The 27112-nt window shown below is 32.7% G+C and overlaps 1 protein-coding gene across 2 annotated transcripts in view; it reads left to right on the forward strand.

Annotated features, from left to right (window-relative positions):
* The window catches only part of LOC119632696 (integrin alpha-PS1), a 140555-nt gene extending 115334 nt beyond the window's left edge, over positions 1-25221 (forward strand). Inside the window, exons 3-10 of one of the 2 annotated variants that reach the window (XM_038025740.1) lie at positions 3197-3220; positions 16025-16131; positions 18312-18445; positions 21654-23044; positions 23117-23259; positions 23327-23677; positions 23738-24433; positions 24505-25221. In XM_038025740.1, coding sequence (XP_037881668.1) covers positions 3197-3220; positions 16025-16131; positions 18312-18445; positions 21654-23044; positions 23117-23259; positions 23327-23677; positions 23738-24433; positions 24505-24744 — 3086 coding nt within the window. In that variant the 3' untranslated portion in view covers positions 24745-25221. The remainder of the gene's footprint in view (positions 1-3196; positions 3221-16024; positions 16132-18311; positions 18446-21653; positions 23045-23116; positions 23260-23326; positions 23678-23737; positions 24434-24504) is intronic. The other variant, XM_038025750.1, reaches the window with a different exon arrangement.
* Positions 25222-27112: the final 1891 nt, after the last annotated feature.

A 27112-nucleotide genomic window follows, 5' to 3' on the forward strand; every position in this document is an offset into this window, starting at 1 on the left:
CTCTCTCTCTCTCTCTCTCTCTCTCTCTCTCTCTCTCTCTCTCTTTCTCTTTCTCTTTCTCTTTCTCCCTCTCTCTTCTCCCTTTCTATCTATCAATCTATTTACCTTTCTCTTTTTTTTCGGAAGTAGTGGCAACGCGCTGCCAACTAGTTGCCCCACACTGAGGTCAGATCCATCCCGAAACCGATTTCGCATTGCGTCAAGATGAATCCTTATGAATTCTTGATCCTCACTCTATCGTCCTACCTTACCCGGTTCGCCTGAGATTAGGCGTTCGGATATCGCCTTGATGGGTTTTTATATCGAAGCACGTCTTGCAAAACCTCGGCGCATTTCTCCATCTATCGGTGTCTATTAATAAGATCGCTAGCAAGTTACCCGACGTAATTCTAAAGATCTGAAAAACCTATTTCTCAAGCACGCCCAAGCCGAACAGACGGAAACAATATACTGCGCATCGTCGTTTGTGTCTGGGCACAGGTGGCATGTATTATGCGCTCGTAAGTTGAAGCGGCGCAAATAACCTGAATAATTTCCATGGACACTAAAAAAATTGAATTGGAAAGAAATTAACTTCTCGGTGTTTTCTCCACACCCATTATTCTACGTTTGAGATGAGGTTGTGGGTTTTCACCTTCCTTTAGAGTCGTGTGCCCATCGTTGCTGCACATTCTGTCAACATGCTCTGCCGCATAGAGTTTCAATATCGCTGCAGTTATTGCTGGAATTTCTTTCGTAGATAGTTTTCTCTTCCTTACCGTTATAAACACATAACTGCCCCTTCAATAACAGCGCGATTACTAATATTCGTGAAAGTATGCGACAGGCCGATATTATTCCCAACGTGTCCAGTCTTTGAAACGCCTCTAGCCTTAACAGAAGATATTTACTTGGGCCCCTAGGTTAATAAATAAAAAGCGGATAGAAAATAAAGTAGAAAAGTAATTGACTTGATCTACAGATCTAGTATCTAGATCTAGTAAAGCCTGACTGCATTGGACTTATATATGATTTGAAATAAAGTAAAAAAGAACGATCAAGTAATATGGTGACTATCGTCTAGTATTTAGGCCGACCTTTTAAGGGAGTTGGGGAAGACCTCCTCACGTATAAATCTCGATCGTCAAGCCTAATCTAAACTTAAGCTACATTCATGTATTTACGACTCTTTTTGGGGTGAGGACCTTGACGAGAGCTTAAATTTCCGATAGTCTTTTTTTTTATTGTTCATATTAATAAGGCTAAGTAATAATAGTAATGGTTTATATATATATATATATGTTATACGTGGATTTCTAACAAAAAATAAATTTTTAAAAATTAATTGGAAATGTGTACTCTCGGTATCATATATATATATATAAATATATATAAATATATATGTATATATATCATATCAAGTAATAAAAATATTTTAATTTTTTTTTTTTCAATTAATTTGCTAATGAAAACCAATAATTTTTAGTTTTTTTTCTTTTAAATCAAAAATTAATCGAAGAAAATCGTGAAATATTACAAAATATTAATTTTGTAAATAATAAATAATTTTAACAAACGTATACATTTTTTGTAGATTTTAGAAAACAATTATTTATTTATTTCTCAATCATTTTTTGTTTTCTGTTATTAAAAGATTGAAAGCTATAAATAAATGAATACCAAAACTAGTAGTTAGTTAAAAAAAAAAAAAGAAAAAAAAAAATATTTAATTTTTATTTGCTTTAGAAAATCTTAAATATTTTATATGTAAAAACAAGTATACTGTTAACCAAAACCAAGTGTGACTAAAAAAAAAAAAAAAAACGAAAGATTTTGTAAATAATACAAAAAAGAAAGAAAACAAAAATGTATTATTTCGCGTAGAAGAACTAGAAGGAAAGCAAGTTTTAGCAAAGAGCAGAAATTTATTTGAAAAAAAAATCTTTTTCGAAAAGCACTATAGCGTGAAAAGTGTGCCCTGCTTAACGCTTGCCCGGCAAAATGCTTTTTTATTTTTAATTCCAAACATTTGCGTTTGGACAAAAAGAATAAAATAAAAACATTTGGCCCGTGATACGATTTAGCAATGAAACCGTGAATTTTCTGATACTTTCGGTACAAATTCGTTTTTCACCTAATCATAATAATCCTGCTCTTTATCATTAACTATGAAACTCTGCCTATATGTATAGGGAAGAAGTTTTTGTCGCTCTTTGCAAAGCCTAACAGTTCCAATAACTGTTACTCTGACATATCTGTCGATCAAATTTCTTGAAAAAAAAAATTTGATACACTAACGTGTTTTGGGCGAATTGTTCAGATCGAACAACTTTTTCGACCACTTCGCAAACGAACACAAATATGGCGCGCTATAGTGCTCTTGCTTAGTTTTTAACATACATTACTCGTTATTATAGGCAAATTTTTTTGCTATAGTGCGTCTATTTGACTTTTAATCGGTATTAAGTTTTTGCTAAAATACCTGAATATGTCAATCAATTCATAATTCCGTGCGGAATATTTCTGCGGATGGCCGCAATCGATATTAAACATATGTGCGCAATATCGTCAATTACTTGACACCTAAAGTTTCTACCGATCTTTGTCCGACTTCAGTTTAATAATAATATTTTAGTTATAGGCGTAAAAATCGAATCAGTTTTCGACAAAGTATACGAAAAAAATTTATATAAGTTAAGCCAATAGGTCCGTGGCAGTTTCGCCTTACAAAATGATCGAGTAATCACTACCGATATTTGATAATATAACGTTGATCCATGAATAATTAGTTATTACCAGAGGTTATAAGAGGTATAGGAGAGATAAACACGTTACATTTTTGTTACGTATTTATGTATAAATGCAATAAGTAATTCCTTATATTATATATTCTGACATGTTTAATTTCATTATCTTTTTCTCTTCATTTTTTCTTTTGCTTTTTTTTTTTCTTTTCTAAATTTGAAATAATTAAAAAAAAACAAAAACAAAAATCAACGCTTAAAAAACAAAACTCACGGTATACCGATCTCTATTCTCCTCTGTGTATAATGGACCTCTTCACAAAAATAATATAATAAAAAAAAAAATAAAAAAAACAATTAAACTTTTACTAAATAAACAATCATTACGCAACCATAAAAAAATAATTTAAAAAAAAAAAAAAAAAAAAAAAAAAAAAAAAACCCAAATAAATATTTTACTTGCTAAACTGTAGCGCCTGAAGGAGTCTATGAACCTAGTAAGTGGTATGGGTGCTTTATTTGTTTTCATACAAACATAATTAACCCAACGATCAATTTGTTTGATTTATTTTCAGTTTAATAAAAATTCACAAAACTTTTTTTTCTTCACTCTAAATAATTTTTTTTTTTTTTTTTGTTCATTTTATTTTCGTTTTCTTATTTAATATTTAACTCACAAAACATTTTTGCATCAGACACCAATAATTGATTGTAAATGAATATCGCTTTCGTTCTTGTTAACCGATGCATACCTATGTAAATATATTTGTATATATATATATATATATATATATATATATATATATCGATGTACAAAAAGCACATAATTACCATTCAAGGCATGGCTATTAATTCATAATAATGTTATCCTCGTTGTTTTCTCTTTATTTATTTTTTTTCTTCTTCTTCTTCTTCTCACAATTTTGTAGATATATTAGCTTTTATGTACCTTGTTACCCAAATCCTTCAATTTTTTCATATCATTTTTCTTGTTTTTTTTTTTTTTTTTATTTCGTTCTGGCTCGTAGTAGTTGCTTTTTAATATTTTTAATTTTTCCCCCTAACTTATTAGTAATTTATTCTGTTAATAACATTCTCCAAAAAAAAAAAAAAAAAGAATATAAAATATTTTTTTATGATTATACAATTTTTTATTTTTTACTCATTTATTCTCGTTTTTATTGAATTTCATTTGGAATCTTGCCAAAGAAATATATGCAAGTAGCACATGTTTTTGCTCTAAATTTTCTTTTTTATGACTCGATGAAAATAACTTTAAAATTAAACAGACATTTTTATCCGCATTTAAATCTAAAGCGATTATTTATATCTTTCTGCTAACGTTTACTAACATTGTCGTGGCAGACTTAGAGTATTTAAGGAAATTTAAAAAATAAAAAAAATGCACGACGATAAGGAAACGGTATTCGCCTTAGGACAACTGCCAAGTACGGCGTCACCCTGTGTGACGGCCGATTGAAGTCATTTCTAGATCAATATAATGAAACGCTTGGGATCGTTCCGGATTAGTTTCAATCTTGAGTACGAAAATTTGTTGTAGTCATCCGAAAGTCGAAATGATGCCATACATTACGATTTTCGCATAAGCTACCACTACCTCGTGCCATCTAGCAATGAGAGATCACATTATAGATGTGTATATATATTTATATATCCTGTTGTAGTAATGTGGTAGTTTTAGGAAAAATGTCGTGGCGTTCTTCTTCAACAGATTGCTTTAGAGTCGCATAATTCTAATGCATACAGTAATGCATGTGAAGGGTATTAGTTCGCAGGCAATTAAAAAGAACGAAAACATTGTAATACTTTTTGATTCCGTCAAAAATTATCATAACTTCGTACACATTTTACGGAAGCGATGACGTTTCGGACTGCACTGCGAATATATTCGTGGCTGCATTGAAAGCAGCATTCAAATAATTCCCTCAATTTCATTCTGAAAATTTCGATATAAAGACGCCCCGCTCCACTGCTCGATCACTTGTCGATAACGCCAACGAAATTCGCCAAAATACTGAAAAAGACCAGCACCATCTGCCCATCTGATTGGATACAAAAAGGACCTTAAGTTATATAAGTGAAAGATTGCGATTTCGAAGATAGGTAAAAAACAAAGACAACGGATCACACGTCCGATAATAATGTGCAAAACATATCGCGGTCGAAAATTGGTTGATGCTGTACAAACGACGACGAAGCCCAAACTGACAACAATATCGGACATTCGCTGTAATTCTCACGACTGCACATGAACTATGAATCCGAACCTTGAATCCCGATTTCTTATTAACGTGTTCACCGAGAACTTTGCTTCCCATTCCCATTTTTAATGCTTCTCGACAAGAACCAGAGAGAGACAATATTTTAATAACGTACATGAATGTGAAAGCTTTGGGTGATTTGGGATCATTTTTTTGATCGCTTCCCATAAAAAGTTTCTTTAATAAAAACGAGGACTCATATCACATCACTCAATAAACTCCACATATATGGCCACACTATGAACAGATCCATAAGTCTTCGGGGTAATATGAACTTGTGGTGTCGTTAAATTGTTGTTTGTCAAAGTAGTGATGTAATGGGCGCTCACAATAATAACAATTACGAAAATAAGCTTCGGTCGTGACAGAACCTTTGATACCCCTCACCGTTATCCTAAAAAGGACAAAAAAAGGTAAAAGAACTAAGTTTTCATGGAATGGGCACAGCTGGCTGATTTTGTAAAAGTTATTGTCACATAGGCGTGGGGGCATTTTAAACGTGCCTCCGAAAAAGTTTAAGTCACTTCCGAATTCTTCTGAAATTTTGTGAGCGGTATCTTCATATTCGCTAACGGGAGAATGTTTGTCACAAATACTACACACAGTTGCGCACACAAACAGATGGACAAACGCGCAGACGAACGGAATAAAAACACTACGACAAATTTGGATTATCGAAGCTTTTTCTTCTGAACGAAGCCGAGCTTAAGACGCCTTTCCGAAAATTAGGTTTCCCAACGCAAAAAGAAATGCAATCTTTTCCTCTAGATATTCACATTTTTAAAGAACATATGATGAAATAGGCGAACATTATATAATTTTGATCCGTCCTATCCTACCAACAATGCAAGTGAAAACCTTTCGATCGTATTGACCATTACGCCTTTACGACTTGACCTTTTGAAAAGTGTCTTTGCTTACATTTATTTCATCTTATCCGCAACACACTTCGTAGTAGCTAGCGCGGATTAATTTTATTGTTGAGCATATGTTTGTTAGAGAATTATTGAATTTAGGAAATTTTTTTAATAAATCATTCATACTAAAGAGTTTAATATTGTTGTTGGGGTTCGAAGGTTTGATTGGGCATGTGAAGGTCCCAACACAACGAGTCCTCGCTGAATATAGATGTATTAAGCTTAACGATCGCAAAAAAAGGCTTGCTCGAGCAACTCAAGGTTGATTTTCCATTCTTTAAGGTGTAAGATAGAGATACGGGACTGCCAGTTGCAACAATTGATTGCTTATTGAAGCGTTTTTTTTTCCTTTTTTTTCGATTTTTTTGCTGTTGTTACGAACTGCATGACGAAAACAGTTTATCCTTATTCAACAGTCATGGATATAAAAATGAATGCGTAAAATGAACAGTCTGGGGTCCTCGCAAATATTAATGAAGCATAAGCGACAGTCGTATATTAAGCAAAAAAGGAATTGCAAAAAATGAAAATGCCAAAACAAAAAGAGGAGAACAAATCTAAAGAATAAAAACTTGAAACCAAGAAAGAAGAAAAAAAAAAAAACATAAAGCTAAATATTAAGCCGAAAGTATAATATTATGCTGAAAATTAAAAAACCGCACTTGACACAAATAACAACAACATCCTCCAAAAAAAAAAAAACAAAAAACGAAAAAACCTAATAACAACGCAAGCTATGTTAAATTGAAACAGTCTGCGCGAAAGATGACACCCAAGCTGAAAGAACGCAAAAAATGAGAGAAAAAATGGAACCCTAAACGAAAGAATAATGATAGTAGAACAGATTCGCGTTGTCAGCATTTCAGTTGTGAAGATTTAACAAAATCTTTACGCCCATAAAAATCTGCAATTTTAGAAAATTCTGTTGCACTTTATTCTCACTGAAGGCTTGACTGAAATGCGATTAAATAAACCATGCGTTGAATGTTGTCGAAGACAAGAGCCCCAAAAATATTAAAAATGAACAACGAATGCCTGTCTGTATACAATAAAAATTTAAAAAAAAAAAAAAAAAAAAAATACATAAATAAAAAGAATGAAAGTCAACCCGAAGCCATTATAAATTTATGTGGTGTTTAACGCTTGATCACTTTCGTGACAATAAAAACATTTAATGAATTCTTTGATTTTATAGTCGATTGTAATCAAAAAAAAAAAGAGAAGAAAAGAACATATAAGAAAAGATCCCGAAATCTTATATAGAAAAGCCTACAAATTTTTTCGAAATTTATATTTTAGAATTCTTGCTATTTACGTACCGTAAAATTATGCGCTAACATATGTGTGTGTAAGGTGAGTTTTAGAAACCCTATATTTGAAATGAAATGCGAAATTATTTTTAAAGAGAATTTATGTAATAACTACTAGAAATAGATATCTGCTGGAGATAAAACGACTTAGCTTTTTTAAATGAAATTGCAGATAGACTTAGGTTATAGTTAGGTTATAGTAGTATATACGAATTCCTGGCACGTGAGAAACTTTGCAGTCATCCATTTGGATTCATCGCAGAAGGAAATGGAAAAAGATCAAAAAGCAAAATGAACAATTCTCTACTTCTCGCTCTCTCGCGCTCTCTCTCTCCCGCTTTCTCTCTCCTCCTCCTCCTCCTCTCTGTCCCTACTTCTCTACCTCACTATCTACCTGATTCTCTCTCTGTCTATCTATCTATCTAGCTATCTAGCTATCTATCTATATATCTATCTCTATCTCTCTCCTACCTTCTTCTATGCTTTTAAGATTTTAAAACTATCAATAGCCGAAAAATATTCAGATGAATAGATAGATGGATGAACAAATGAATAGAAAGAAAGAAAGCCGGAAGACACGACTATTGCAGGTCTAGGTTTCTTGCTAGATAAAAACACGGGTATATATCTGTACCGTCCTACATATAAGGTTGTTAATGATTGCGCATTGTTGCGCCAAATATTGAAATTCAATTTAATCAATTTCTTATTGAAACGCTTTAATTAATGAAACAACTTTAGTGTTTATTCCGTTTCGAAGAGTTCACGTGTGATATAAACGTTGTTGAAGAATAATCGCGAAGACGTAACTGATGAATAACAACATATTTAGAACATGAATTTTGCAATAATAGAAGATGACAAGATCAGTCATTCGGTCACAATTTTGATTGCATTTTGACCCCATATTTGAACTTAGAAGAAACCTTCTAAACTCAATGCGACGTAGAAGTTTTTCAATCGACACTTTTTCAAGCAAAAATTTGCGTTTTATCCATTATTCACTTACCGAATTCAAAAGTCAAAAGTATGCAGATGCCCATGACACGAAACTCTAGTTCACTGCGTGAAGGTCATCGAAACGGTTACCACAGATACACAGAGCTCACTATCCTTTTTTTTCAACGATACAGCCCCGCTTCTACATTTTCGCTGCACACATTTAGCGGAAGACTTATGAAGAATATATGTTTGGAGGTCCAGGCGACCAAAAATAGATGACGCCGCTGGAATGGCGATACGGTTTTAAAAAAAAATCCTCTTGACTTTAAAATGTACTTTTTATGCATAGAGTAAATGTTTTTTACCAATAACTGATGAATCCATTGATTACATAACTAATCTGTAAAGCACATAGTTTCGTTAACAGATCACAATACCAACGAATCTGTTTATTTATTGAAAAGGAACTTTGATTAGGCTGTTTTAACGAGTTTTTCTTTCTTTTTTTTTTTAATTTTGATCATTTGTTCCTCATAGTCAGGGGCATAAATCTCTTATATCCTTCAAATCCCGCCATTGTTATATTTATGGATTAATTAATGCGAAATGGAAAAAGTTCTTGCGATCTATGCGATGTATATCTAATCATATGTTCGTAATCAAAGATCATATTTACTACGTAATATTTTCGTTTTTTCTTAATAAAATGCATAGAAGTGATTAGGAGAAGAGAAGAAAACTTGACCCAAACTGAGTTTTAACATTTTTTTTGTTTCATTTTGCATATCAAATTTGTAGCCTTAATGGGGAAAAAACACTTGCAATTCATAATATGGTTAAGTATAATGTGTGTATCGCTCTACTGTGTTATTATTATTCTTACTTATTGTAATTATTTATATAAACATAGAAAACTATGCATAGAAATCGCCCGAAACAACAACTTAAATGCAAACATATATTTTAACATTTATATACGAATGTATGCCTCATGTATGTACGTGCAATACGCTTTCTGATTAAGTTTATTTACGTCTAAATATTTATTTTTCTTTCCAAGTTGAAAAACACGTGCTTTACATACATTATCTAAGCTTGCATATCTAACACACTTATCAACATATTTTGATGGCATTCGCTAAATATGTGTGTGTATGTGTGTGTGTGTGTGTTTCTTGATATCTTTTACAATTGCATGCGTGTATGTTTGTGTCTGCCTGTGTGTGTGTTTTTATTAAAAAAAAAAAAAAAAAAAAATACTCATGTACAAGTATTTTATAATAGAATTTAAAGAGAAAAAAAACCAAAAAAATATTATATTTACCCAGAAGCGACAAACTGTTGAATTGCATTTTATTTCATTTCATTTCGATATTAGTTTTAACAAGATTTGCGGCCATTCATTCGTTGTGATAGATTTTCTATATTGCATGGACTATATGGTCGCAAAAACAAAGAGGAAAATAACACACACATACACACGCACACACACACATATATAATACATATGCCACAAGTACTTATAACCCACTGACTCAACTCTCTTCTTCGCCTCGTCGCCAACAATTTTTACATTTGGTTAATCTTTCCTTGCTTCACTATCCAATATTCAGCGGTTATGTTATTATTATTATTATTATTATTATTATTATTATTGTTTATGTTTTGAATATTTACGGACTGTATTTTCTTAGTTTTTTTTTTTTTTTTTTTTTCCTTTTCTTCTTCTGCTTCTTGCGGTCTCTGTAGACATTTTTTATAAGCGTAGATATACCGTTACATGTTTGCCTATATGTCCACATGTACAAACACATATATGCACAGTAAAAGAAAACATGTTGAAACCATAGAAAATATGCAAAACATTCTCGCTAATATTAGTATTAAGCTGTACACGCGCAAATATCTTCTCCTATAACATCAAAGCAAATTTAAATATATTCACATATGTATATATATATATATATATATATACGGATACAAATGCAGATAGTTGGTTTAGATAAAATGGATGCACATAAGCATTAATTGCAGATACGTATCTAACATATGAATAAACTCATTCATACATAGTCTTGTCATACATTAACATACGTTATAAAGACAGATTTAGAATAGAGATGAGATTTTATTCAATAATGTGAAAATTAAATTTATCAACAAATTATGTGAGTATATTTCAATTAAAATATCCTTCAAAATTGTAAGTAAGGGCAAGTAACAGTTACGTACAAACATACGTTGTGCGCTCAATAAAAATAAATTAATTTCCCTAAAACTTTATAAAATATATATATATATGAAAATGTTCATGTTTTTGTATTAAAATGCAAGTGAAGGAAGGAAAAGAAGCTCGTGACAGCTCTCCCGGAATAAGCCCATTTCTTGTTTGGCTTCTGTTAAGCTTCAGCTTCAGGTTCAGCGCTACAGCAGTTTGCGATTTTGCACCTAAAACAACAAAGCAAGCATTTTTCTAAAAATATAACTCAAAATCCTAATGACTGTCGGGCTATTTTTGAAAATATTTGACATAAAAGATATATGAGTTTTTATTTTAACGCTGTATGTAGTTCAGATTTCAAGGCAATCACGGAATAGATAACATACGTCGATACGTTCAAAGTTTCAGCTCAACCAAACCACGCAAAAGCCCTTTATATAACTTTTGAATTATTTAAGAAATCATTTAAGAACCAAGAAAAGTGACAAAAAACATAGGCCACAATATGATATCATGGCCCCTTAAGTAGATTCCTAGGGCTTATAATTGTGAAGATTAAAATCGGAGAACTTCACTTTAGTCAGCCTTGAGTTGAACGTTAGCAAAACCGATGAATAAAAATCGCAAAAGCTAGGCTTTCGAATTCCAGCAATAGTTGAAATAAAATTTGATTAACAATTAATAAATATCGACTGTCACTTAGCACTTACACCCTACAACACTTCTGACGCAAGGGCATATTATGTTTGCGCGGATGTGTACAACACTAAGAAGGATCACATTCTGAATCCATTTAAGCTTATCTGTCCCTCCATACTCAGAACAACACTCCGAAGAATCACATTCTGAATCCATTTAAGCTTGTCTGTCCCTCCGTTCTCCTCATATTCTTGTGTGTTCAACCTACACGTTAAAATTAGTACATCGATCCATTTGGGAATAAGGACGAACGCTTTTAAAAACTGTTCGGATTGGATCACTTTTTCGATCACTTCACCTATAACGCACTATTCTAAAAGGAACAACAAGCAAAGGCTTTTAGGGTTGTTGCTAGTGGAACCTGGCCTGGTTTTAAAATTTGAAACAATTTTCCTTCACTTGCCATCATTAAGTGTCGTCACACATTTCTTAATAAGCAAATGGTCAAGTAATAAATAGATTCATTGAGAAAGTTCAATAACTTAACCAATAGCTTAAAGGCTAATAAGAAAAATTTCAATCTATTTTTAGTCCTTATAAAGCAATTTAATGAACTCGTGTTTCACTTTTTACCTAATAACCCTAATAATACACATCAATAATCCGTAAAAACCATAGCTACCATCCTCCACGTGTTTCTTGCGTTCCAGACTATTTATAGTGTCTACTCAAACATAGCTTGGGTAAGAACTTATCGCAAACAATTCAAAACTAATACGAATCGTGTGAATGAGAAAGGCTTTCCTTTGTTTGCTCCACGCTTCTCTTCTCCTCGTTCGCGGTTTCTGCTCACTCTCAGTCTCACTTTATAGTATATGCGGTACATAGAAACGACACGGTAAATCCTCTCCCTTCGATCCTTTGGCTGCAAATAGGCAGAAAGACTTTCTTGCTTTTTAAAGTCTAGCTAACTGCGATATCGTGATCTATTGACATTTCGCGTCCTGTCTTTTAGAATTGACTTTTAAAGGAGATCTAAAACTTCACTCATCCAATTAAAATTTCCCTTATATTATGTAATATTGAAAATTTGCATTGAAAGAAGAAAACCAAGAAAACGACATTGTCTTTGGAATATTGAAAATTGCAGAGGTATATATATATATATAGAGCAGAGAGAAAATTAAATTATTTTTTCTTATAATATTTATATAAATTTTATATGAATGAAAAGTTTTGTAAACTTTATAAGGAAAGTATTTTAAATTTGTTGTTGCTTTTTTTAACTTCATTCGCTCTTGCATCTAGAGTTTCTTTTTTAAAGAACGTCATGACTTCATGTATTGATCCAGTCAATCGATGCAGGAGTTGTTTTAGAGACCGAAGAATTTCTCTACGTGGAGGCAAATGCTCGAATCTACGTAATTATAATTGAATTAATATACAGATCAAGGTAAGTGATATGCGAAATGCGAAATGATGACTGACAATTTTATGAGCATATGAGTTAAATTCCGCACTTGTACAGGATCTTAGTTTGCTTTGATGCTTCGAAACAATCTTATGTTCACACCGATGTACAGAGGTACGTGTCTATGGACTAGGGACTGGATGTAGGAAACAATGCATGAATGTGGATACGGCGTATAATCGACCTGCAAAACTTTTTTAAGAATCTATATATAAACCTCTCTACAAACTGCAGACTTTGGGTTGCAGCCTTTTTGCTTAATCTTTTTGCAAAATGTGTCGACTTACTTATGACTTATAATGTAGGATGTCTAACGCGACAGATTGAATAATTTACAAATTGATATGCGGACGTCATACAATAAACAAATCATTGTAAAATTCAATATATTGTGCACGGACTTGCATACGTTCATCCGATCGACAAACAACGTGACGTGCAAACCTGCTTACGGCGTTCATGTAGAAATCGACGTATCAGTCGGTTGAACGATTAGCGAATGAATCGAGATGTCGTTACGATCAACGACACGCATGGAATGACTTACGAACTAATGTATGAATGTATGTACAATTTTATGAATTGACCTTCGTACGGGTCATCCATCGTTGGCCGATCTTCAATCTTGCTTTATATGCATATGTGCATATAAGTTTATACTTAAGGCTTAAGATACTTTGTATGATACGGACCGCCAAGCGATATGCACAGGAACACATGCTAAACGTCATACATACAACTGATAAATCATCATAGGGTCTCTCATACGTAATACCCGAAAAGTCAGCGTATCTATATACAAACTTACAGATCAAAGTTCTACATACGGTACTTGATTAAGGAGTTAAGCAAAAAATTTCAAATTCGATGCGCAAACCGATATACGTGTCAAAAGTGTTATAAGCGGTATAGCTAAAGCATTCTATCGCTTTCATTGGGAAATTTTTTAAAGAAACCTTAACCTAACTCGCTCGCTCGTGACCTAAAAGAAGAACAGTTTGATCTACGAAATAAATAAAATTGTCACAATATGCACATTTCTTAGCATATATATGCATGTGGTTGCGTGTCAATCTGAAAATCATTGATACGATATATGTATAATTGACACTTTCCAAAATACTATAATTATTATATCTATGTTGACATAATAAATTATATGACTTTCGCCACCAATATATCAATATATGATCGCTTGCTCTTCATGCAATGATTTATGGGTCTTTTGCACTCAATTTTCAATATATTTGTCATTTAATGGAAAATTCGCAAGCAGAAAATGTGGGTTTTTTAAATAAATTTTAAGTTTTACGCAAACCCACAACGATACAAACTTAAGCGAAACAGCTGTACATACATAAATTTATAAAAGGAAATTTTTGATGTGGGTTTATTAAAAAATCAAAAAACAAAAAAAAAACAAAAAAAAAAAAATCAGGCTAAAGCTTTCACTTGGTCAACAATTGTGTGAACATAATCAAATTATTTACTTGCCGTATGCACCGTCGTAGTGCTAGGCAAGATTTAAAAAGTGGTTAAAGACTTTTTCCTTTAGAAAATTATATGCAATTCTTTGTATACGCGAATAGTAACAATAATGGAAAATCACCAGCCTACGCTCTTGAAAAAAAAAAGCAGAAAAAATAGAAAAAAAAAAAAATAAAGAAACCAAACCATTGAAGCAACATTAAAAACTAATGCTTTTCATACAACTAACTACTCATGTATACATGTATATATACATATATACATATATACATATATATATATGTATGGTATATAAAAGCATAGAAATACAATAAAAAAAGGCAACAAGCATGTTAAAACTGTATATATATATATATATATGTATATATGTATATATGAATATATATATATATATATATATATATATATATGTATCTATATGTATATATACATATGTATGTGTATGGTTGTGTGTTTACTATACCTCATGGCCAAGTTCAGTACGATCATTATAGATCATTTCTCAAAAAGAGCGCTTAAATTGTGTTTATATAGCAAAAGCCACAACGACAACAATAACAACAACAACAATAATAATAATAACAGCGACGCTAGATCGTAAATAATTTGCTGCAATTTTGGATTTACTTAAGACAATCGAAGGCAACAATTTGCCATTTATTGCAACTAAACAATCAAATTCATTTACCTAAACTCCCTTTCATACATATAGATAGATAGATAGATAGATAGATTTATGTGTATGTGTATGAAAAAATAATAAAATCAAATTATTTAATCAATCATTCAACTGTATGCTAGCTATGTTACTTGATAGCTGTGCAATCCTAACAATCAATCGTTTTAACGCTTCGATTGATCGTTTCCATTCGATCGCCACTCGCTCATTCGATAGCTCGCACGCTCGATCCTACTACACACAATTGTTGTTTGTTTGGCTTGGGTGTTATCTTACGAAATTGTTTTTACGATCATGCATGATTACCCACTATCTTAATGGCAATTTTCCATGCTCTTAAAGCGAAACTAGCTACTGTTGCCCATAGACTCTCTAGCGAACATATATCAAATCGTTTTTAAATGTACAACACGTTTTTGATTTTTTTTTTGTTTTTTTTTTTATTGTTGTTTTTTTTTTTTTTGTGTTTTTAAACATATACCACTAGGTCATCGTCATTATCGCAATATTATTGTTATTATTATTATTATTACTAAACACATTTTCGCTACAATTTTATTCGTTTCGTCAACATCGTGCCAACAGTTAGTGCTGATAGGCATTAGGAGATCACAGTCTCGCAGTAAAAGTCCTTCAAAGGATTCGTTGGGTATTTCCTCAGCTTTTCCTCTGATTTATTTACATAAAAATTTCATAAAAAACGATTCTTTTCATAGACGTTTTGTAAATACGTGTACATACACATAATGTAATCCATCGTTATCCATATAATAATTAATATGAAAACAATAAATAGTATTTTATATGAAATAAATGAAAACTTTTACAAAAAAGGAAAAACATGGTCTCCTTGAATGCATAAATATTATTATTACATAATTACACAAAAATAATTCAATTTAATTAATTTACACGCACACACACATACACACATATATATATATATATATATATATATATATACATACAGCCACACATATCGCACAAATCAATACTTTGTTTGTATGTTAAAAACCAAATAATATAATAAAAAAACAAAAAAAAATAATAATAATAATAATAATAAAAGTTTAAAAGTTAATTAATAATATTTATTATTATTGTTGTTTGTAAATATTATATTAATTGTTATGATGTTCGCTCTCTTCTCAATGTTATTAATCTTTGTTTAAATATATATAATTAACTATAATATTTCTCATTTCTATTATTACTTCTCTTAGCTCAGTCAAAGTTAATTTAATAGACGTTTTTTTTTTTTTTTCTCTTTTCCAATTTCTTATTTGTTATTTCTTTCCCGCGTCTAAAACCCTTCTTTCTCCCCGCCTCCCAACCAAACTAAAACTTGAAAGCTTTCGATATTGATGGTGTGGAAGAGTTATCGGAACCATCAGACGATGAAATTAAAGAAGGCCAATGGCTAGGCGTTACCGTGAGGTCACAAGGCTTAGGTAGTAAGGTAAGTTTGCTTTTCATCATATCCCGCTAATAAGTGAACATAGAAAACAAATAAGAAAATTATATTCGGCTGGCGCTGAATCTCTTTTATAGCCACCGCTCTTCATTTCTCACGCTTCGCTACGGTGGTGTTAAAAAGTTGTAAAAGTTTTAGGTAAATTGCTAGCAAATTGTATTTAAGTTACCAGATTCTAGTCTCCTGCTATCATCGATGGTAACGCTTAAATAAATTATGTGACTTTTAAATCAATTTTTTTTTTTTTTTTTTTTTTTTTGCCTACTTTATATAAGACAATTTTATTGTTTACCTAAGTGATAAAAATTTTCAAAACATTTAGTATAAAATATTTTTTAAATTGTGTCGCGTACAAAAAATATGGATTGTGCGTAGAATCGTCGAATGTACAGAAATTTTAGATCGTCGGCCAAATAAATGCTTAATTTTGCGAAAAGGAGACAGGATCCAATCATCGGAGTGCTTATTCAATATTGATTAGGATAATGGACATCGAACTATGGACTGTATATATATATATGTATATATATATATATATATATGTATATATATATATATATATATATATATATATGTAGAATTCAAGCCTACATGTATTATTTACTTAGCAATGCCACCCACATTCAAAGCGAACTTGGGAAAAATTTCAGTTCAGAAATACAGCGTTACAAAGTAACAAAAGTGACAAAATCCAAAATATTATACTCTTAGGTGTATTTAACATCCGCCGCAGATTGACAGATAATGCGACCGAAGCATGCTATAAAATAATAACTTGCTTACTTTGGATCAGATTAAAATCTTATTCGATACCGATATCGAGGGAACTGTTAATCCAACAAGTTGTGACTTCCATCGTAATTCATTCAAAATTCGCGCACGTCTTACTTATTCTATTTTACTCGGTAAACTTCCTTTATTTGATGCCCAATCGATTGTACTGTTAAAAGAAAACGTAGCTGCCTCGTTCTACATTTTTGTTTTAAAATAAACGCATTTTTTGTACATCTTCATACGAAGAATGTACAGAATAATTTCCAACAATTTGTCTTGCTCACCTTGAGTGTGAGTAATAACTAGAAAACGCCAAAGCAAAACGAAAATGCAACCGGTTTTTTGTTTTTTTTTTTTTTTTCACTTTTAAGCACGAATAATAGGCGTCCGCGTAAAAGTAAATTTACAAAATTTCAATTTTTTATCTTTCATAGCTTATGCGTATTGAGCAGAAAGAAAGTTACGTTCAGTTTATGCTTTACAACGGGGCGCGTCCTTAAACAAATTTGTCCTTTTTTTTTAATACCAATCTGCGTCTGCAAGAGCGTCTATCCAAGCCGTTATCTTCATTTTTACGGCCAACAGAATGCCAGCGATTTGCCTTAGATTTTACGCAAACGGACAGACGAACATGATTATATCGATTCAGAATATGATGGTATATATGTATGACTTATGAGATTTTGAAATCTTAATTCTGGATTTTGCAAGCACTTCGACAAAGTGAATACGATTAAAACCAATGAGTTTTGCCAGTCGATCTCTTAACAAATACGAAGTTTGTATTCTGTCGTCACAGATTAACTTTCATACCCATCACCGTTATCCTAAGAAAAATCAAAAAAAAAAAATAAATAAATTTCCTTGGTCTATAATATAGAGTAGGCGTGGTTGATTTTTTCTATTTTCGAAATTAAAGTATTTTTATGGGCGTCGTAGACGTGTCTTTTGAAAAGTTTAGCTCGTTTCCAAATCCTTTAGCATTTTTGCGATCGGGAATTACGTAAACGGACAGATGGCTGTCCATAAACTTCGAATTTGACTTTATGTAGTTGGTGCGGTTTTTGAATCTTGCTTTCGTACGTTGTAATGGTTTTAAAAAAAAAAAAAATTTAACTTATTACACGATATAAAATTAAATAGGCGTGGCCGTTTTTTTTCCATTTTCTTAGACATACTATGTACATTTTTCTATTATAACTTATGGGTGGCGATTGGTAAATTGGTAAAAACCAATTCTTCCTTTCAATTGCTTCTAAAAAAGGAAGCTGCTCTCAGTTTACATCGTATAGTGGGCATATATTTCGATCGATTTCGCCCATTTGATTTAATTTTTGTATAGTTTTCATAAAATTCTGTTATTCATATTTTTTTGATTTTCTTTCTTTTAGGTTTTAGTATGCGCTCATCGTTATATAACTAAAGTGCGTGAAAATCGTTATGGCCAAGGTCTGTGCTATGTGCTAACCAACGAATTAGGCCTTGAGGAAGTTTATGAGCCATGCAAAGGTCGCACAGTTCAAAGGTATTTCTTAATATTTCTTTAATTTGTTCATTTATTCATACCATAACGTCAAGTCATCGTTCTTCATACCTAGAGAGATATAAAATCGATTATACTCAAATCTAACATAGATCAAATATTTCGTTAATCTGAAATTATTCTTCATGAATTGCGAGCCTTTAAATACAATTCCTATAGCTAATCATAACTTTGCTATATTGCGTGAATTATAAGAGGAATTGAATACCGACCCAACAATAACAATAAATCAAAAGTTCATATAGGATTTCAATCGCAATTCGCATTTCGTAATCTTTATGCTTTTTAATCCCGCTCATGACCAAGAGAAATTGTATCGCATCAGCAGAAAACTTAATGGCCCGGATTATCTAAATCGCTATTCATCCTAAACTATTAACCGAGACTTGTATAAATCAAGTCTCTGAACCATCGTTTTTAAGCTCTGTTTGACATTTTTTTTTTCTTCTTAACTACCATCTCTTAGTTTTTATTATGATAATTGCTAACTTGCTTACTTCCTACCTTTTAACCTGATAATTCCTAGAAACTTGCTTTATTTTGCTTTGAGAGAGACAACCTCACGTTAATATAATATTTCGCCCAAAAAGAAAAACAACGCTTGGCAATTGCTTTCTAATGGAGGGAGAGAAAGACGATAGAATTGTAATATATATGAAGAGAGATCTCTAAGCATATATCCAAGTATAGAAAATATATATATATATATTTTTGAAAATTATTAAAAATTCCTAAGACAAGGCAGTTAGCTATTCTCATCGGGACTACCCGGCATGCAATGTGAAAGGGGAGAGAGAGAGTTTGTGTTTAAAGGTGAATCTAAGAAAAAAACCACTTACTCCACTTGCCTGTAGCTATATAGAGAGGCATGTGGCACTATTAAAAAAAAAAACGTATTTATTCGTGTTCGATTTGTGAATACTTGAGCGTTCAAAAAATATGCTCACAACTTATGCTGTGAGTTTTTTTAAAAAAATTTCAAAATTTTGCACATTTGCTATAGACATGTTTTTGACATAACAAATTCTTTATTATTTTTTGTCGAACTGTCTGCCATCTCAGGATAATCAAAACACTCTCAAAACAAGCTCATCGAATAATTTTCTTCACATAACTTACACTTCACGACAGAAAATATACTAAATATTCTAAAGACTTTTTCCGCCTCAATCGAGCTACACTTAATCCGCAAGAGTAGCCTAATAGATAAGAATCGCAACTGCGAAGCCAGTGGTCGCGGCTTCAAATCTCAATGCGACAGAGTACACCATGGTCGATGAGCGCTCAATCAGTAAAGGCATAGCACGTCGCGATTGGTTGCGGCCACCTACCTATCTCTTTCCCTTTCTTCACTTCTTTCCAACAATTCCCGTCATGCTTGAGTGGAGAAAAAATACTATCTTAAGATATCTCTTAGAGTTTTAAAGAAATTAGAAATCAACCAGTCTGCCGACATTAGGCAATAACTTCCCAACTATTAGTTATTTAACATAGACACACTTCTCGGGATGAGCTTGAAAAACTTTTTGCAGCTAATGAAGCCTCTTTTAAGCCAGCAAAAAAAAAGAAAAAATCCTTAATTCATATATTTCTTATAAACCTTATTAACGGTCAACGCGGATTCGCAAGATTTTCCCGGGCGATCTTAAACTATGCTCACCCCTATATTAACAACTTCAACGTATTCGAGCAAAAATATAAATAACTTTAAATTTAACTTTCCTTTTATTTTTTTTTAATATTTTCGAAAATTGTGTCAAGGATTTTTTCATTAAGTAACTTAGCTGCAACAAAGGCGTGTTTGTCAGCAGGGTTGGTAACAAACAATGAAAAAAAAAAAAAACCTTCCATTTGTTAATACCTGCCAGGGAAATATATTAAACACATTGAATGGTTTGTAGCATATAAATACAGTTAAGGCCATCAAGCAAATATTCTTACAAGTTAAAAATGTTTCTTTGTTTGTATAATTGATGCGATTCTTCAAGTTGAGAAATGATATAAACATGAAGCTTCCTTAGTAGCAGTAGTTGAAAATCTCAAAGAAAATTGACAACAATCTTGATTACACAACAGCATCTATGGAGTGATCTATGATATATGAATAAATAATAGCCACGATCTTCAATCTGCCTGGAAGCATCTCCCTTCTTTTTTATTTTTCATTTTATCTCCTTTTATACCTCTAAACAATTTCTCAAGACAAGCGGATTAAAGTCGATCGAGTTGAAAGGGGATGAAATGCGAAAGAAAAGTTTGCTTTCATTTCCCAGGAGAACTTTTATGTCTTCGATGGTTTAACGTGGGTAGACTGCCTTGACGGTTTAACTTCACGGTGCCCGATGACACACGGGTTAGTTTTGCGTAACCGGCGCCCTTCCTATAAGATAGGTTCGTAAACTGCACTGGAGAAACCAGATATGTTTATTATGTATGGCTCAATAAATGCACTCTGGGAAGTCTTAAGGCCTATCTATCATTACCTCTAATCATTCGCTTTAGGAATGATAGAAACCATAACCACTACTATAACCCCCTGAAGGCCCCTATCCAGCAGTCAGGACTCACCCATTGGTTAACTGCTGCCTTTAAACTGGGGACTCGACATACTAGCTTCCACCGCAGTTTCCACATGTATGTAAATATGCAAGCTTCCGACCGGAGAGCGATTGGCAAGCACCAATCTGCAGCACACCAATGCTGTCGTCTCCAGGCGCATGTACTCTTGACATAGTGAATAGCCACCTAGGCCCCGTGCAGCTTAAAGTTCGATCTCAGGACAACTCAAAAATCTTACATGCACGTCACTACTTTCGTCTCCGATAAGGAGATTAGCTTCACTTAGGATAAACACAATATTCGAACATAGCTTTATGTAATTTCGTCCTTACCGTCAAAGTTAAAGTGATGTGAAGTTTACAATTAACCGAAAGAGATCTCATGAGAGTGTAAACAACTGCGTGACAAACTTTAATTTATTTATAGAATATGCGAAAAAAACGTAAACTTATCTAAATTAGCGTAAAGCAAAGATAAACGTTTGCTGTTCGTGGAAAAAAGTAATTAAGAAAAGTTAACATTCCTTACAAATTTAACTGCCGGAATGTAGAGCGCATTTAAATAAAATATAAAAAATTATTAAGGAAATGAAAAAAAATTAAAAAAAAAATTTTATTTTATACCTTTTCAGAGCCCACGAGGATTATGGCTTTTGTCAAGTGGGCACTTCTGGTGCGTTATTGGATGATAATACAATGGTTTTGGGTACGCCAGGACCATTTACTTGGCGTGGCACCGTATTTGTTACCGAAATTGGCGGGGAGTACTTGGAGAGAGACAAGAATATGTACTATGGTGATCATTCGGATAATACGTCACCGGTTGATAAGTACAGTTATTTAGGTATGGCAGTGACAGGAGGTCGTTATTTTAGCGATCGCATGTCTTACGCCGCAGGTGCACCCCGCTCCAATGGCCACGGTCAAGTGGTGATATTTAATAAAGCTAACACTAATCCCATACCGGTAGAAATGATTATAGAAGGCGAACAATTTGCTTCAAGTTTTGGTTATGAATTAACCACGGCCGACGTTAATGGCGACCAAAAACCTGATCTCATAGTTGCTGCTCCCTTTTATTTTATGAAAATGGAAGGCGGTGCTGTCTACATTTATCAGAATACCGATGATCAGTTGCCGGCAAGGCCAACTTTAAAATTAACAGGCACTTTTGAAAGTCGTTTCGGTTCTGCATTGGCGAATATCGGTGATATTAATAAAGACAATTGCGAGGATTTGGCAATAGGCGCGCCTTATGAAGACGACGGAGTAGTTTATATTTTCTTAGGCAGCAGCGATGGTCTTCTAAGTAAACCGGCGCAGAGAATACAAGCATCAGATTTAGGTTTATTACCAAAAGCCATTAAGACATTCGGCAGTTCTATAGCGGGCGGTACCGATTTAGATGGCAATTCCTATCCCGATGTAGTAATAGGGGCCTACAATTCGTCAGCCGTAATCGCTTTATTGGCTCGTCCTATTATAAGCATACAAACTCGTGCGCGTAGCAATGAAGTAAAAAATATTGATCCAACTAAGCAAGGTTGTATTACCGATGCCTTTACTAATTTGACTTGTTTCACTTTTGAGGCTTGCTGTTCGATCGACCCGTTAGAACAGACTTCAGCTAACAAAAACTTAAGATTAATGTATACCGTAGAGGCAGAGACATTCGCGGGTAATAAGAAATTCTCTCGAGTTTTCTTCGATCGCGATAATAAGCGCAGTAACGTTATTAAACGTGAAGTGACTGTACTTACTGATGGCCGCTTGTCTTGTCAGCGAGTAACCGCTTATATAAAAGAAAATACCCGCGATATACAAAGTCCTCTAAAGTTCAGATTAAATTATACTTTGGTAGAAACGCGTTTACCGGATTCTGGTCTAAAATTTTTAAACCCCATACTCGATCAGACGCAAGCGAAAGTTGAATTTGAGGGAACGTTCCAAAAAGATTGCGGCGAAGATGATACATGTGAAAGTAATTTACGTCTCGACGCAGAATTAGATCTGAACATGGAAAGTAAGCGAAGAAAATCAAAAAAACAAAAAAAAAAACAAAAAAAATGATAAAAAAAAAATTCCCTCCTTTCAGATGAAAATTATGCTTTAATATTAGGCGAACAAGAAGAGATACGGGTCAACATCAATGTAGAAAACACGGCAGATTCCGCTTATGAAGCGCAATTGTTTATAGTGCATCAAAAGAGCGTCGAATACATAGCAGCAATAAAAACGGTACGTTCTCGATTTGAATTCAAAAAAATTGAAAATTTTCAATGGCTTTGCCTCTCGTAATTAATAGAATTCGGCTATTTGTAATCGTTTCAACGACACCGTGGTAGCCTGTAGTTTGGGCAATCCTATGCGTCGTGGCTCGGCGGCTCAATTGTCTGTGCGTTTTGATCCTAGCGGCTTGGAACTGGATGAACGGAAGCTAACGTTTGACATCTTCGCGAACACCACCTCAAATTTGACAGCCTTTGATGGAAGAGAGCCACGGGTCGAGCTGGATGTTCACGTAGTTAAAAGAGCTGAATTAAGCTTACAAGGTTGGGCTAGACCCGAGCAAAGCTTCTATAGCGGTGAAGTGCGCTTAGATAACGCTATGATGCAAATGGAAGATGTTGGCTCACAGCTAATGCATACTTATCAAGTGAGTATTAGAAGCGTTAAAAAATTGCCCATATTAAATGTTAATATTTTCTTACCTCAGATCTATAATGAAGGACCCTGGAAAGCTCCGAAAGTCCAATTGACAATATATTGGCCTCATCAGATATATAGCGAACAGGATACACGTGCGAAATGGTTATTGTATTTGGAAGAGATACCCATTATCGAGAATATCAAAGAAGGCGAATGTTTTGTTGCGGCCCAATATGTTAATCCCTTAAAATTGATCAGCAAATATAAATCAAATTTTATGGCAAACGAACTTCTATTGGGCCCTGCTCCTTATATGATGCGACCCTTGGCTAATAAAACCCATTTCCCCCATCGAACTTTTTCCCATTATGAAAAAATGGCTTACACGAGCAGTAAGCAACAGCAGTCACATCATCGCATATCTGACGATTCATCCATTTTGAATCGTTTGCCGCGTGACACTTTAACACGTATTATAAGACCCGAACGATTTATGGACTTTCGTGAGAATAAAAATAAGAAACGTGATATTGTCGAATTAGATTGCAATAAAGCGACGGCATATTGCATAAAAATATTATGTGAATTTTATAACATGCCCGCCAATACGGAGGCGTATGTGCATGTTAAGGCCAGGCTGTGGAATTCAACGTTAGTTTCGGAACATCCAAGAGCTGATGCAGTGCGCATTATATCGACAGCTAAAGTCCAAATACCAATAGAATTTCGCGTTGAGCAAGCGCATGCCACCGAACAATTGTTGGTAAGTTGAAAATGTTTGATTTTAATATAATTCTTCCGATCATACGATATGTAAAAAATTGCATAACGCAGGTTGAAACACGCGCCTATCCTGAATTATTGGATCCTCAACGTGACACAACCACTCCCTTATGGATTATTATATTAGCGATAATTGGAGGATTACTCTTGTTGGCTTTGTTCACGTATGCTATGTGGCGTTGCGGCTTCTTTAAACGAAGAAGACCAGATCCCACACTGAGTGGTAATCTCGAGAAGATGAATGAGGAGAAGCCATTCCTTAATTCAAAAAACAATCATCGTGTTTTCTAACAACAAGGTACGGTAGGGTGGGATTTGGCTTTACGTCAACAACAGCATCAAAATCTCAAAAACACTAAAGTCAAACCGCCTAGAAAATGTTTTTATAAATTTAAAAGTGATATCGATTGGCTGGACTGGCAACAAATGCAATTATTTAATAATCATTACAATAATAACAACAATTCTAACAATTATAATTTAAATCAATATTCGAGTGTTATCGATTGGGGTTTTATGGCTAAACGTTAACAAACAAAACGAAAACAACTCAAACACAAACAAGCGCGAACCAGAACCATTAATATTATTTCCTAGTGCCATTATTTCTTTATAACGGTTTTTATACTTAAAATGTAGTCTTATTTTATTTAAATATTTCTCTTTTGTGTAGCATACTTTAAGTGTTTACGAAATTAGTATAATTTTAATAAGACGAAGAAAAATGTTGCAAAAATATAAAAAACGCATATTAAAAAAAAAAAAAAAATTAACAAAAAAAAATGAAAAAAAAATAAAAAAACCATTCGAATATCACTGAAAAAAAAAAGAACAACCGCAACGATCTTGTACATATATACATTTATTTTATACATATGTGAAACCTCAACTAAGTAATAACAATAGATGTCTTCAAAATGATATTTTCAATGTTTTTTTTTTTTTTTTTTTTTTTTTTAATTTATCCTTTAAGTCTGTCAAATATTTGTAAAGCATAAGGAGGTACACATCAAAGACCCCATTTCATTTACATCAATTCTCCAAATCCGAATGTCACGATCACTATTCTTCACACTTTCGCAAGAACATCAAACTTGCTCTTAAACTCACTTGAGCTATGGATTACGATCAGCTCAACTTGGAACAGCATTTGAAAATGTTATAACTACGCTTTAGTATTGGTAGTGACATAGTATGTCATGCTTCCGACCATCGGCACATATTTACCTCTTTCTCTTTTATACATACAAAAGTTATACATACTTGCAATGCCGTAGTATTCGCCCATAAACTTTGTCACTTTGTTCGGCTGAGATTTTGTAAATATGTACTTGATATTGTATTGAACACTGCATGTCTTTGGTTAGCCAAGAGAAGCCATCATAAAACCAAGCATAAATTACTATAAAATTACTAATAGAAACCTTATCTCATTATTTACCAGAGAACCTGAAAAGCAAAAATTTGATCTGAATTTGATACTTGCTCTCTTCCAGGAGGAATTGGCAATAGATCAAAACTTTGCCGAACTTCAAAATTCAAAAATTCACATTTTAAAACTTTTCTCGCACTCTCATTCATCATTTACAATGGAATGCTAATGAATGAATCTAATAAGTAGACAAACACCTTAGATGGACAGAAAGCAACACTTAAAAACGAAAGGAAAATTTCTTTACAATAAAAATCTGCCGGTCCTTTTTTAAACGAATATCATGCAGCTCACTGCATGTCACTAATAATATTGCGTAGTCCAGAAATTTCTAGCGGTTTTTCACTATATTTATTTTTATATATAAGGAATAAACTTGTTGTTAAATATATGTCAGTCAACTTCAATCATAATCTTTAGTTAGATGTTATCAATGGCATTTGGCCAAGCAGGACGCGATAAAGCTTTCACATATGTACACATATATAATATATATGGTCACTTTGATCTTTCAAATCAAATTCACCACGTCCAACGACTACTATAACACAACCGATCACTTTGAAAGAATTTTTGCAAAACAAGCATAAGCCTGGTCTACCCAGGTATATGTATATGTACCTTTAAACGTAATTATTTTTTGAGCTATATGAAAAAGGTAGCAAGAAAAACCGCAAAAAATTTCCAGACTACCTAATAATTTCTATACAATTATTATAATAAATGCAAATTCGAAAGTATTATTGATATCATTGAGAAAACAAAAAAAAGCAAACACTCCACTTCAAGAACAACAATAGTACACATATTTTTTACTTCACTATATTAAAAATAAAAATAAAAAAGAAAACAAGATATTAATTAGTTTCAATACATTCATGTATAATTTTACATATTGTAAATATATATATTTTTCTCATTATTTGTATTTTAAATTTATTTATATTTTCAGTAATTTTAATTATTGTACAGCGTAATATTCACAATAAGATTTTATAGGTTGTACATTATTTATTCTTAGATTCTTTTACACAAAGCATGAAAAAAAAGAAAAATTAAAATTTCCTCTTTGTTATGAAAATAATTTCATTATTATTTTTAAGAAAATTTGTTTTAAGCTTTAGCGTTTCTTTTTTTAACTACTCTAATATTCTATTTAGAGTATAAAAACAAAAATATTAAATATTATTAAAAAAAAAAAAAAAAAAAAAAAAAAAAAAAAAAAAA

The sequence above is a fragment of the Glossina fuscipes genome, unplaced genomic scaffold (assembly GCF_014805625.2).
Source record: "Glossina fuscipes isolate IAEA_lab_2018 unplaced genomic scaffold, Yale_Gfus_2 0, whole genome shotgun sequence".
NCBI classification, from domain to species: Eukaryota; Metazoa; Arthropoda; class Insecta; order Diptera; family Glossinidae; genus Glossina; species Glossina fuscipes.